Genomic DNA, 13,705 nt, shown 5'->3' on the forward strand with positions numbered 1-13,705 from the left:
CCGAGAGATGACGATGGCTCAGCCCAGGGTGGTGGCAGTGGAGGTGGGATAAGTAGTGAATGCATATTAAAGACGGAACCTATAGAATTTGCAGAAGGATTGGCCATGGGGTGTGTGAGAGGTGGACGAGGCATCAAGATTTTTGACCAGAGCTCCTGGAAGGACAGAGCGGCTATGCACTGACAGGCAAAGACAGGGAGGGGCAATACTGGATGATCAGGAGTTTCGTTTTGGACATCTTGAGTGTGAGATGCCGGTGAACTCCTCCCTCAAAGTGGGTACTTTGAGAGAGGTCCAGGCTGGAGATGTAAGTTTGGGAAACATCAACATAGAAGGAGGACTTAAACCCCTGAGGTTGGATGAGATCACCAAAGGACTGAATATAACCAGAGAAGTCATGAAAATGGGTTTTTTCTTTTTCCTAAACGACCCCCCCCCACCAGTTCCCCCTCCCCCCAGTTCTCAGCTTCACCCTTCTACTACACAACCCCACTAAAGGTGAGGGACTTTTGTCTCTGGGTCAGGCCCAGGTTCTCAGAGAGAGGAGAGATTGTCCAGCTTCTGCAACCTCTGTCACAGCACGGCATCTGCAGGTCCTATAGTTCCTCCCTACATAAATCAAAGCACAGCGGCTTTTCAGTTGGCAGCCTCCGCCTTGGCCCCAGGCACCCACCTGCTTCCCGTTCCATTGAGATTTCCTCTGCCCGCCAGGCAGCTACCTCCCTGCCTTGGTGAGAAGAGAGAAGTCATTAGCCCTGAAAACTGTAGAAGCCGTGGCCAGATGCCTCTCTAGAGGCAGGCTGGCATTTGTCACAGCAAATTCAAGAGGACAAGACCGTGATCAGTCCCCAAACCTGTGGAGAGATAGATGGCAAAGTCTTCTCCAGTCACACAGGGAAAATGGCCAAGAAGCTCAGTACAGAACAATATTACCTGGCCATCTGGCCCTCACTCAATCTTTCCCCACCCCAGTCGGGGGTGGAGGGAGAAAGGAGGACACCCTTTTTTTTTTTTTTTTTTTTTGCCATACGCGGGCCTCTCACTGTTGTGGCCTCTCCCTTTGCGGAGCACAGGCTCCGGACGCACAGGTTCAGCGGCCATGGCTCACTGAGAAAAGTGGCTCAGGTCTTAGCCATCAATCTATGCCAATCTACCATTTCTGGAAATCTGCCCAATTTTTTTCCTGCCACAATGGAGCCCAAGATGGGGGAGAAAAGGAAGGATCCCTCTGACTTCCCTGAAAAACTTGACTTTAGGGAAATAGGACTCAAGAAAATGGATTCTGGATCCAGATCTAACTGAGTTCAAATGCTGGATCTACTATTTATGAGGTGGGTGACTCTGGGCCAGTTTTTAAAGTTCTTTGAGCCTCAGTTTCTTCATCTGTGAAATGGGGATAATAATGGGACTTAACTCAGAGGGTTGTTAGAATTGGCTGAGCATATAAACATGTACAGTATACCATGTTATAACTGCCTCGTAAGTTCTAGTTTGTCCATGTTGCCACTGCTGTTAATAACAGGTATTATGTTCATGAGGATACTGGGGTGGATATAGCTCTTTGCCTGAATTTAAGTTAGGCCCAGGGTTATCCTAGATTTAGGGATGTGTCCTAGCACAGCAGTTGAGATCCTGATCTGCCCTTTACTAACTGCGGGACCCTCATCTCTAAAAAAAGGCTTATGCAACTGAAATGTGATAATGCACGTGACATTGTTCATATAGTGCTGGCACACAGTAAGTGCTCAATAAACGATAAGAATAACAATCATGGCAGCCAGCATCATTATTATCACTGTCGCTGTTGTCACAAGATGGAGAAAGAAGCTCCCGCTGCTAGGAAGTGAGGTGGTTCCTGATGGAACGTGGTTCAGCAAATATCATGACAACCAAATGCTCTGAACAATAAAAAGATCGATGCTCTCTCAACGATAAAACTCTCTGAATGATAAAAAGCATTTGTGCCACAGTGGGGGATCCTTTTGGTACCAAGAGTGACTGATCCTCTGCTTGGGGAGGGGAGGGATTAATGCAAAGAGACATTAACATAAAATGCAGTTGGCATTTACGGGAGCCGTTCATTGTTCTCAGGAGTTAGAATGCTACTTGTGTTTTATTGTTGTTGTTTGGAATGCTGTTTTTATTTGCAGGCAACTCAGAACAGCTGTGTAGGAGGTAAAGGAAAGAGGGGAAGCTGAGGAATGACTACAAGTGCTGTTCAATTAATCAAAAAGGGAAGAGAGTGAGAATGGTGGGTGACTTTGGCCGAGTCATTTTGACCCTTCTGGTCCTCAGTTTCTTCAACCATCTAAGAAAAAAGGGGGAATTGGAATTACTCTCTGAGGCACCCTATTTCTCTATAAAGGGACCACAGGCTGGGTACTTGGGGGGACAAGAGAAAGAAAGAGAAGGCAAAGTTCTGATGGCAGAACCCAAGGGGTGGCAGTACTTATCTATACCACCCCTACTGCCCCCCAAACTGGGACTCCAAGGCTCCCTGATATGAACATACCTTCTGATTCTGGAAGATTCATGATTATCCACCATCTCGATGTGACCTTGGGCAAATTACTTAGCCTTTCTGTGTCTTAATTCCCTGTGAGTAAAATAAAGGAGTTGGACCTGCCAGAGTCCACTGAGCCCTTACATTCAATGATGCTACAAAAACAAAGCCAACATCTGTTCCCTGATGGTCTCCAAGTACTTGGGTCTTTTCCTCATTTCTGTCCTCAACACAAAACTGCCCAAAACCTGGGATGGTACATAGGACCTTCCAAAAAGGAACCTTTGTTTTTTACAGTCACAAAATGTCAGGGTAGGTAAAGACCCAGAGCTTGCCCTTGCCTGCTTTATCTGATGTCAGGGTATCTGTCATAGGCTCCTGGACCGTTTGGCTATTTCTATCAATGCAATGGTCCCCATCTCCTTAAACAGCTTAGAAAATTCCCCAGAACACTTTGATTATCAGAAGTGTTACCACCTTCCAGTTTAGCAAGCATTTATTTTACTGAGCACCTACTATATGCCAGGTATGGTGCTAAGCCCATGAATAAAAAAAAAAAACCAATCATCTTCATTCCTACCCTGGTAGTGTTTGCAGTCACTTTTCTTAACATGTACAAGTGTATTATCTGACCTCTTTGATGTTTACATATATTTGAACATTACAGTAAAAGATCTGTCAGCTCAGAAATATAGCCAAGCTTCTGAAATCTTCCTCTTACACATTTTTAGTTTAATGAACAGAACTTCAAATACAAGGGGAGGATGCTTTAAAAGGGGTTGATCAATTACAAAGTTAGAATTTCTCTGGGGCCCTGAGCTACACAGAGCACACAGAAATCCATGGTAAGATCTTTTCTACCAAATGTCACACAAAAGAAGGCCAAAACCTTGGTAAGCCACGAAAAATGAATGGTGTTTTAATGCTGCGGTTTGCTTCAAAATGTGAGAACCCGAGTTAATCAGAAAGTGCACATTCAAGTCATCTTTGTCTCAATGTCAAATTAATACACTTGAGTCCCCTCCCCCAAGAACACGAAATTAAGAGTTTACTGCATTTCCCCACCGCTGACATTGAGCAGAAGGCTAGGTTTGCTGGGCTTTTATTCTTCTCTCCCTGTTTCTAGCTTATAACCCAACAGGAGACTAAACCGCCCCTTGCAGTTTGAAGTAATAACATTTGAGCTATGTGGCCGATTTGAAGGAGATAGAACCACCAGACAGTAAGGAAGAAGGGTTGATTACTGGAGAAGTAAGAGTAAAGCAAGAGAAGGAAATGTGGGGAAAAACAAAGAAGGAAAGGAGAAGAAGTTAAGAAATGAATAGAATCTACAGTAGTGGCTCCTTATAGCTTTTGACCCCCTGAGACTCTAATGAAAACTACAGACCAGAAAAATACACAAACACACAATTTTGGCATGCAATTTCAGAGGGTTCATGGATCTCATTACTTCCAACTCTGAAGCTATCTGTCTCAAATGAAGAATTTCTCCTCTAGAGGCCCAGCAGATATCAGGAAACTAGAAAAGAAAAGACCACCTTGTTGTAATCAAGGAGCAGATACAAACATCCAAGTAGCAGACTGACTGACTTATTAAATGGTCGCCTTTCAACTTACTGATCACTTATTGAGACTTACTACATGCTCAACAGTATGTGAGCTTCCCTAGGTGTTTCAAGAACTATGTTATAAAAAGCCAGGTTTTCTTTAAAATTTAATTTAATTGTTTTTTATTGGGGTATAGTTGTTTTACAATGTTGTGTTAGTTTCTACTGTACAGTGGAGTTCCCTGTGCTATATAGCAGGTTCTCATTAGTTATCTGTTTTATACATAGTAGTGTACATATGTCAGTCCCAATCTCCCAATTCATCCCACCCCTTCCTTCCTCCCTTGGTGTCCATATGTTTGTTCTCTACATCTGTGTCTCTATTTCTGCCTTGCAGACTGGTTCATCTGTACCATTTTTTCTAGATTCCACATATATGTATTAATATACCTTATTTGTTTTTCTCTGACTTACTTCACTCTGTATGACAGCCTCTAGGTCCATCCACATCTCTACAAATGACCTAATTTAATTCCTTTTTATGGCTGAGTAATATTCCATTACATATATGTACCACATCTTCTTTATCCATTCGTCTGTCTATGGACATTTAGGTTGCTTCCATGTCCTGGCTATTGTAAATAGTGCTGCAATGAACACTGGGGTGCATGTGTCTTTGAAAAACCAGGGGTTTTGGGACTTCCCTGGTGGCGCAGTGGTTAAGAATCCACCTGCCAATGCAAGGGACACGGGTTCGAGCCCTGGTCTGGAGGATCCCATATGCTGCAGAGCAACTAAGCCCGTGAGCCACAACTACTGAGCCTGTGCTCTAGAACCCATGAGCCACAACTACTGAGCCCGCATGCCACAACTACTGAAGCCCACACGCCTAGAACCCTGTGCTCTGCAACAAGAGAAGCCCCCGCAATGAGAAGCCCGTGCACTGCAATGAATAGTCCCTGCTCACCACAACTAGAGAAAGCCCGTGCGCAGCAATGAAGACCCAACAGAGCCAAAAATTAATTAATTAAAAATACCAAAAACCCCCCAAAACAGGGGTTTTTAAGGCTCCTTCCCACCAGCAAGGTCAAGCCAGCTCCTGTCAACAAAAGTCAGCCCCAGGAAGCATAAATTGGTCCAACCACTTTGCAGAGCGATTTGGCAATATCTAGTGAAGCTGGGGATACATACAGTACACAACTCAGCAATTCCACTCCTGGGTATATGCCCTAGAGAAATCCACATGCAAGATTGAGGAGACAGCTTGGTTCAAAATAGCACGAAACTGGAAATAACTCAAATGGACAAATACATGGTAGATTGTTCATACCACAGAATACCATGCAGCAGTAAAAATGGATGAATGGGAATTATTCTTGCCAATCAGATTGACCTCATGTTGAATGCTAAAGGCAGTTTGTAGAAGAAAACATTTCTAGAGAAACTTAAGGCATGCATAACAACACATATATACTTCTTATATACTTATGTAGTCAAAATGTAAAATAGGTACCATATATGTCTTATATTCTTACATAAAAGTGTAAATACCCAAATGGAAATGATAAACACAAAATTCAGGAAAGTGTTTCTGGATGGAGAGAGAAAGGAATGGGGCCAGGGAAGGGAATGCAGGGACTTACACTGTATTACAAAGGTTTCATTTTTTAAAAAATTGTTATTGGAGTATAGTTGATTTACAATGTTGTGTTAGTTTCAGGTGTACAGCAAAGTGAATCAGCTATACATATACATATATCCACTCTTTTTTAGATTCTTTTCCCATATAGGTCATTACAGAGTATTGAGTAGAGTTCCCTGTGCTATATATAAAGGTTTCTCTTTTTTTTTTTTTTTTTTTTGCGGTACGCGGGTCTCTCACTGTTGTGGCCTCTCCCGTTGCAGAGCACAGGCCCCAGACGCGCAGGCTCAGCGGCCATGGCTCACAGGCCCAGCCACTCCGCGGCATGTGGGATCTTCCCAGACCGGGGCACGAACCCGCGTCCCCTGCATCGGCAGGCGGACTCTCAGCCACTGCGCCACCAGGGAAGCCCGAGACAGACTCTCAACTACTGTAAAGGTTTCATTTTGATGGCAGTTTGCCACCTCACCTCCCTGTTCTCACCTCCTCCACTCTTTCCCTCACCCACTCTGCTCCAGGCACGCTGGCCTCCTCACTGTTCATCAAACACACCAGACACAGTTCAGCCTCAGGGCCTTTGCACTTGCTGTTCTCTTTGCCTGGCACTCTCCTCCTTCAGTCATCCTCATGGCTTTTTCACTCACCTCCTCTAGGTTCTCATTCAAATATCACCTTCCCAAGGCAAGTCTTCCCTGGCTTCTAGCCCTCCTGCCCATAAGACATCCCATCCCTACTCTGTTTTATTTCTTTCTCTGTAGCCCTCATCAACATCTAACACACTAGATATTTCATTCATTCATGCATTTTGTCTTTCTTCACCCCTAGAATGTCAGTTCCACAAGAGGAGGGGCTTTTGTCTGTTTTGTTCACTGCTATGTCCCAGAGCCTGGCACATAGTAGTTGCCCAGTAAATACTCATTGAATGAATATTTGCATACACAGGCATTTGTTATATTACTCTCTACTTATTTTTGAATGTCTGATTATTTTTATTATACATTTTTTAAACAACAACAACAAAGTCAACCACTGGGCTCTTGCACTGATGAGTTTCCTAGAGAGTGACAAGTGCCCAATGCCATAATATGTCCCAGGAGCCTTCCAAGGTCGCAAGCCAAAGAAGTGTGGGCACAGCAAACAGAACTCCCTCAGTGAACACCCAAGCCTGCTAGAGCTAGCCCACAGTGCTCGCAACAGACCACTCAGATCTGAATGCCTCTAATGAAACAGCCCAATATGATACAGCCCAATAGGATGCTTCGGTGAGAAGCAACATTGTTTTGAAACAACAGGTATGTTCAAAACTTTAATTGTGAGAGCCCAGCCAACACAGCATGGGTACTAAGACCCATGACATCTACCAAGAGAGACAGGACCTGGAGCAGCAACAAACCCTAGAGGAGAAATAGGATCCCACAGAACAGAACTATGACCGCATACAGGAGAACTACGAGGAAGGTCTCTCAATGAACAGGGGTCTTGGAAGAGAAGAAACAGACTTAGCTTGGGAGAGAGAGGTGGGTAAGCAAAGGAGCCAGAAATCATCATAAAATGGTAATGTCTATATTGGGACCTGATAAAGAGTTTAGGGTCTGTGACAAAGATTGGCTGGCTATCCACCAAATCCATTTCTGTTTCCTTCTAAGCACGGTCTGATGCTTCCCAGCTTCCCTGCAGCGATGTGTGGGCATGTGACTGAATTTTGGCCAAAGGCATATGAGTGAAAGAGGTTACATGCAGGGTCTCAGCCAGGCCCATACAACCTCCCAAATATCACCATCCATGCTCGTTTCTCTTCCATGGTTTGATGCAGACAAGCAGACCTGATCTGTGGGTCAAACAACAAGGAACCACAATGTAGCAAGGACCCGGGGGGTCCCTCAAACACTGTGTGGAGGAAAGAAGCCGGCCAACGAGGAGCAGCTGTTTTGGTCTTTCAATGAGTAAGAAATAGACTGCTGTTGTGTTTAAATCATTACCTAGTTTTGGAATTTTTGTTGTTGTTGTTATAGCAGCTAGCGTTACCTTATACAGGGTCCTTGGTGGAAAGTGCATACACATTCCCCTTTCAACTATGGTTCACTGTATCAGATCTGAAAACTCCTCAATACTGCAGTAACTGCACCTTACTTAGACTGGTTTTGTCCATAATCCCATCACAATCTCTTGCACCCAGAAGTCCTCAAAAAACATTTACCAACTTAAAATGAAGGCAAGATATCCCCAAGCAAAGCAAAAGAACCACGCGTGCACAACAGTTAAAAACTTGAGTTCTGGAATCACATCATCTCAGGTTCAAATCCCAGCTTCATCGCTTACTAGCCGGGTGATCTAAGGTCCCTCTGTGCTTCAGATTCCTCAACGGTCACATGGGAATATTAATATTTCCTAATTCATTGGGTGGTTGTGAGGATTAAATGAGAGAGCGTACATAAAGCACTTTGGAAGCAGTCAATTCTAATAAGCTATTATTCTAATCGTAACAGAAAGCATCCGCTCTGAGATGCAGCTGAGATGAGGACGTTGCAGGGAAGGAGGCACATGCACATTGAAGAAGACCGTGGGGCTTCAGCCTTCCCGAACCCAGCCTGGACCACATCGACCCTTAGGTTTCCGCAGTCCTCGTAATTCAAGATCATTCTAAGAAACACAGCACAGGCCACTTACCCTGTTAGCACCACCACGAAGTCCATCACATTCCAACCATTCCTCAAGTAAGAGCCTTTATGGAAGGCAAACCCAAGGGCAATGATTTTAATTCCAGCCTCAAAACAAAAAATTCCAATGAAGTATGGTTCTGTGTCATCCTGGAAGGGAGAAAAGGTAAGGTCAGTGTCTTTAGCTTGGCAGAGGATGGCATGAACAGGGAACCAGCCCACTCAGATAAGTGTACGCACTTCCCCTCACCTCTCCTGATCTTCCAGCACTCACTGCCCTCCACTGCATCCTGCCTGGAGCTACCCTGTCCAAAGGCTTTTGCAAGAAAAACAGAAACATGGAGAAGACACCTCCTTCTTTCCTTGTGGCCAACTTTACACACTGGTTGGACACACAGAATTGTTTGTTCGGATGTGAGCTGTTTAGTAGGGCAGCCACATGTGGCTACTTAAATTTAAATGAATTTAAATGAAATAAAATGAAATATTCAGTGCTGCAGTCACACTAGCCACATTTCCAGTGGCTACCATATTGGACAGTGCAGACGTAGGACATTTCTATCACTGCAGAAAGTTCTAGAAGAAAGCACTTGTTTAGAATGTTTTCTTGTCACCTATATCATTCAGGCCCTTGTGCTTGGTCCCTGTGCACTGACCTCACCCCCAAATCTGACATTTGCGAGGGTTCTAAGCTGGTATGCACCAGCTTCAGGTTGCTAAAATATTGGAATCAATGCTCCTGCACTGGCTGGTAAATGGCCAATGTCCCAACTCCCGGCCCCTTGCCAGACCTCCTGCCAGATCTGGCTTCCAGCTGATAGTCAATAGTACTTGGAATTAAGCTATAAGCTCTGCTCCATCAGAGCCCCTACATGGATGTTCCCCAATGTGTTATGGCAATGTTTCTCAGGCTTCAATCATTTGAATTCTGCTTTCATGAGTCTTTCCATGCCAGCTTGCCACCAGTACTACTAATTGTTTACCATTCTTTCAACAGACTCTTTTTACTTAGCTTGATTGTAAGCAAAAGCAAACAAAAAAGGTCCTGAAATCATAGTTTTTCTGGGCTAGTTATCTATTATTAGGATATACATTATAATATGTAACTATTAAAATTTAAAAGCCTTGAGATCATTAATACTTTGTGGATTAGGAATGAGTGGATTCTAACATCTCTCTCTCCCTACACTTGAGTTATGACAGCTGGCTTTGAAATGGTGATGGAAAGGAGAGAAGTCTCCTTCTTGGCAGTGTCAGAATGCCAGGAGGGGAAGCAGGGGGCTGGGGGATGGCTAGGGGCATCGAGAAAGATCTTAGTGCTAGTTTACAGCTCTGCAGAGTTTCACCAAATCATCAACTGGATTTTGAATGTCCCTCCAGAGCTGATATTCATATATAGGAAACGCTGGGGATACAAGAACGAGCTAAATGACATCCCAAGCAAGCTACCAGGCAGAAGTCAGAATGTGGGACATTCCCTAGAGCACCTGGACTGGTTTCTGCAGGGTCAATGGCAGGAGGGAAAATAAGTGCTTTAGATAAAAAGTCTTAAGCAACCTAAAATCTAGACCATGTTTGGGTCTTGGTTCAAATGACCTGGAAAATGCCATTTCTGAAACAATCACGGATATTTGACTAGTGGCTGGCTCTTTGATGAGTCCCAGGAACCACTGTTGTGTTGGGTGTAAACATCCCACTGGGGTGATGTAAGAAAGTGCCCATATTTATTCTTTGGCCGTGCCGCACGGCTTGCAGGATCTTAGTTCCCCAACCAGGAATTGAACACAGGTCACAGCAGTGAAAGCGTCGAGTCCTAACCACTGGACCGCCAGGGAATTCCCAGAAAGTGCCCATATTTTTAGCAATGCAGACTTAAGTAGATGGCAGTGAACAGACATTTTGTCTGGGATTTGCCTTAAAATACTTTGGCCAAGAAAGACAAACCAAGGAAATAAAAAGGGACAGAAAATAGGAAATGAGGCAAAATCTTGACAGTTGTTGAATCTGAATGATGGGCTCATGAGGGGTTCACAGTACTGTTCTCTGTGTATTTGTGTATGGTCAACATTTTCCACAAGAATTTTGTTTTGTTTTTATTTATTTATATTTTTATTTTAATTTTTTTGGATGTGCCTTGGGGTGTTCAAGATCTTAGTTTCCCGACCAGGGATTGAACCCGAGCCCTGGCAGTGAAAGCGCTGAGTCCTAACCACTGGACGGCTGGGGAATTCCTAAGAATTTTGTTTTGAATGTGACTTTTCATGGACGAGGTGACCACTCTCACCCACCCCCCTCCAGATTGACATGAGGTCTGCTGGGGAGGTGAGAGTGGAGGATGGGCAGTGAGGACATCTCTCTCCCCAGATTATTGTGTTCATGAAATTAGGCTCCCCAGGTAGGGGGCCCACGATCCGGTTCTTGGTGCCAAGACGGAGAGCCCACTCTGCCCTCGGCTCCCATGGCCACACCAGTTTGCCATCAAAGCAGAGAAGAGACCTCCCCTAGAGAGACTTCACTCACCAGTCGTTCAGACATCGGGGTCTTGTCATCATCAGGTAGGTGTTGCTCCAGGGCGAGGACAATGCAGTTTGCTATGATGGTGGCTAAAATCATATATTCAAAGGGAGTATCACAGAATTAAGGAAAATCTTTCCAGCTTTGCTTAGGTTCAAAGCACAGTTGAGTGGAAGGTACAGAGATGTCCCCTGTGCCCCTGTCCCCCACATAGGCACAGCCTCCCCTGTTATCAACATACCCCACCAGAGTGGCACATCTGTTACAGTCGATGAACCTACATTGACACATCACGATCACCCAAAGTCCATAGCTTACATGACGGTTCATTCTTGGTGTTGTACACTCCATGAGCCTGAGCAAACGTTTAATGACTTGGATCCACCATTATAGCCTGATCCAGAGTAGTTTCACTGCCCTGGAAACCTGGCAGATGACTTTGTAAGGAAAATGTGGACATTCTTCCTCCGTTTCACCTCCAACCTTCACTGGACAAATATTAATTCAGCACCTACTGTGTGTCAGGCCCTGTTCTGGGCACTAGGGACACAGCTGCCCTTGTGGAGGAGAAGTGAGTGAGTGAGATAAGCACATTATACAGTACATTAAAAGATGGTGAATGTTATAGAGAGAAAGAGCAGGAAAGGAGACTGGTGGTTACAATTTAAAATACAGTAATCATACCAAAAGTAAAATAGATAGCTAGTGGGAAGCAGCCACATAGCACAGGGAGATCAGCTCGGTGCTTTGTGACCATCTAGAGGGGTGGGATAGGGAGGGTGGGAGGGAGGGAGATGCAAGAGGGAGGAGATATGGGGATATATATGTATAGCTGATTCACTTTGTTATAAAGCAGAAACTAACACACCATTGTAAAGCAATTATACTCCAATAAAGATGTTAAAAAATTATATTTTAAAGCTAAAAAAAATACAGTAATCAGATCTGATATCAAAAGCAAGAGCAACAAAAGAAAAAATAGATAAATTGGACTCGGCCAAAATTTAAAATTCTGTGAGCCAAAGGGCATTGTCAGTAAAGTGAAAAAACAAAAGCAAAAAACCAACCAACAGAATGAGAGAAAGTACTTGCAAATCAGATATCTGGTAAGGGTCTGGTAACAGAATATACAAAGAACACTTACAACTCAACAACAAAACGATAACCCAATTAAATAACAGGCAAAGGGCTTGAAGAGACATTTCTCCAAAGAGGATTAGGAAAACGCAAATCAAAACCACAATGAGAGGGCTTCCCTGGTGGCGCAGTGGTTGAGAGTCCGCCTGCCGATGCAGGGGACATGGGTTCGTGCCCCGGTCCGGGAGGATCCCACATGCTGCGGAGCGGCTGGGCCCGTGAGCCATGGCTGCTGAGCCTGTGCGTCCAGAGCCTGTGCTCCGCAATGGGAGAGGCCACAACAGTGAGAGGCCCACGTACTGCAAAAAAAACCCAAAAAACCCACAATGAGATGCCACTTTACATCCACTAGGATGACTAGAATGAAAAAAACAGAAAACAATAAGTGTTGGTGAGAATGTGAGAAATTGGAACCACTATACATTGCTGGTGGGAATGTAAAAACAGTGCTGCCACTGAGGAAAATAGTTTGATGGCTCCTCAAAAAGTTAAAACACAGAATTCCCATATGATCCAGCAATTCCACTCCTAGCTATATACCCAAAGAACTGGAAAACCGGTACTCAGATATGTGTTCACAGCATCAATATTCACAATAGCCAAAAGGTGGAAAGAGCCCAAATGTCCATCAATGAATGAACAGTTAAACAAAATGTGGTATATCTATAGAATGGAATATTATTCAGCCATAAAAATGAAGTACTAACACATGCTACGATGTAGATGAACCTTGAAAACATTATGCTAAGTCAAAGAAGCCGTACACAAAAGACCACATATTGTATGGATTCCATCGATACAAAATGTCCATAATGGGAAAATGCACAATCAGAAAGCAGATTGGTGGTTGTCCAGGGCTGGGGGAGGGGAGAACGGTAAGTAGCTGCTTAACGCTTTGGAACTAGATAAAGGTGATAGCTGAACAACCTTCTGAATGTACTGAATGCTACTGAATTAGTCACTTAACAACGATTAGTACTGTTCTGTGAATTTCACCTCAATAAAAAAGAATATGGTGGTCAGGGCAAGTCTCCGAGAAGCAGACCTTTCAAGGTCTGAGGGAGGGAAGGGATGGTCGGTCCCTATGGCTATTTCCAGATGTACATTCCCTCTCTCTCTAGGCACAAACTCCTCCCTGCCTCCTGGGAACTCTCCTCCGGGTTGAGGAGGCTACCAGATAGTCCCACCGGAGGGTCTGCCCTTGGGGAGGGTGTGTCCTGCTCACTTCATATTAGGGACTGATCTGCTGATCAGTGGGTAAACCAGAATATCCCTGCCCCCCTGCCAGATCTGCAGAAGCACCCTCAGGCCTACAGCCTTAGTAAGCAAAGCTGCAAATCCAAAACAATGAACAAAATGGCAGTAAGAACATACATATCAATGATTACCTTAAATGGAAAGGAAACTAGCATAACAAAGCTGGTAACTTCTGAGAAGGAGGTTTAGGTGTGGAGAAATGGATGCTAGCGGGAGAAAGCCATAGGGTGTTGGTGACTCTGGAGCAGGAGTTCCCAACTTCTGCACTACTGACATTTGCGGGTGATCATTCTGTGTGTGTGTGTGGGGCGGGGGGGGGGGGGAGGGCCGTCCTGTATATAGTAGGGTGTTGAGCAACATCCCTGGCCTCCACCCACTAGATGCCAGTAGCATCCTCCTCTCCAGTTATGACAACCAAAACTTATGACAACCAAAAGTCATCTCCAGA

General features: G+C 44.5%; 1 protein-coding gene across 13 annotated transcripts in view; it reads right to left on the reverse strand.

The window, feature by feature from the left end:
- CACNA1A (calcium voltage-gated channel subunit alpha1 A) overlaps nucleotides 1–13,705 on the reverse strand; it is a 338,534-nt gene that overhangs the window by 182,637 nt on the left and 142,192 nt on the right. For all 13 annotated transcript variants that reach the window (XM_067733510.1, XM_067733512.1, XM_067733517.1 and 10 more), the window contains 2 exons: nucleotides 10,870–10,975; nucleotides 8,360–8,499 (listed from right to left, as the gene is read on the reverse strand). In XM_067733510.1, the coding sequence (XP_067589611.1) occupies nucleotides 8,360–8,499; nucleotides 10,870–10,975 (246 nt within the window). The remainder of the gene's footprint in view (nucleotides 1–8,359; nucleotides 8,500–10,869; nucleotides 10,976–13,705) is intronic.

This window comes from Pseudorca crassidens, chromosome 3 (genome assembly GCF_039906515.1).
Source record: "Pseudorca crassidens isolate mPseCra1 chromosome 3, mPseCra1.hap1, whole genome shotgun sequence".
NCBI lineage: Eukaryota > Metazoa > Chordata > Mammalia > Artiodactyla > Delphinidae > Pseudorca > Pseudorca crassidens.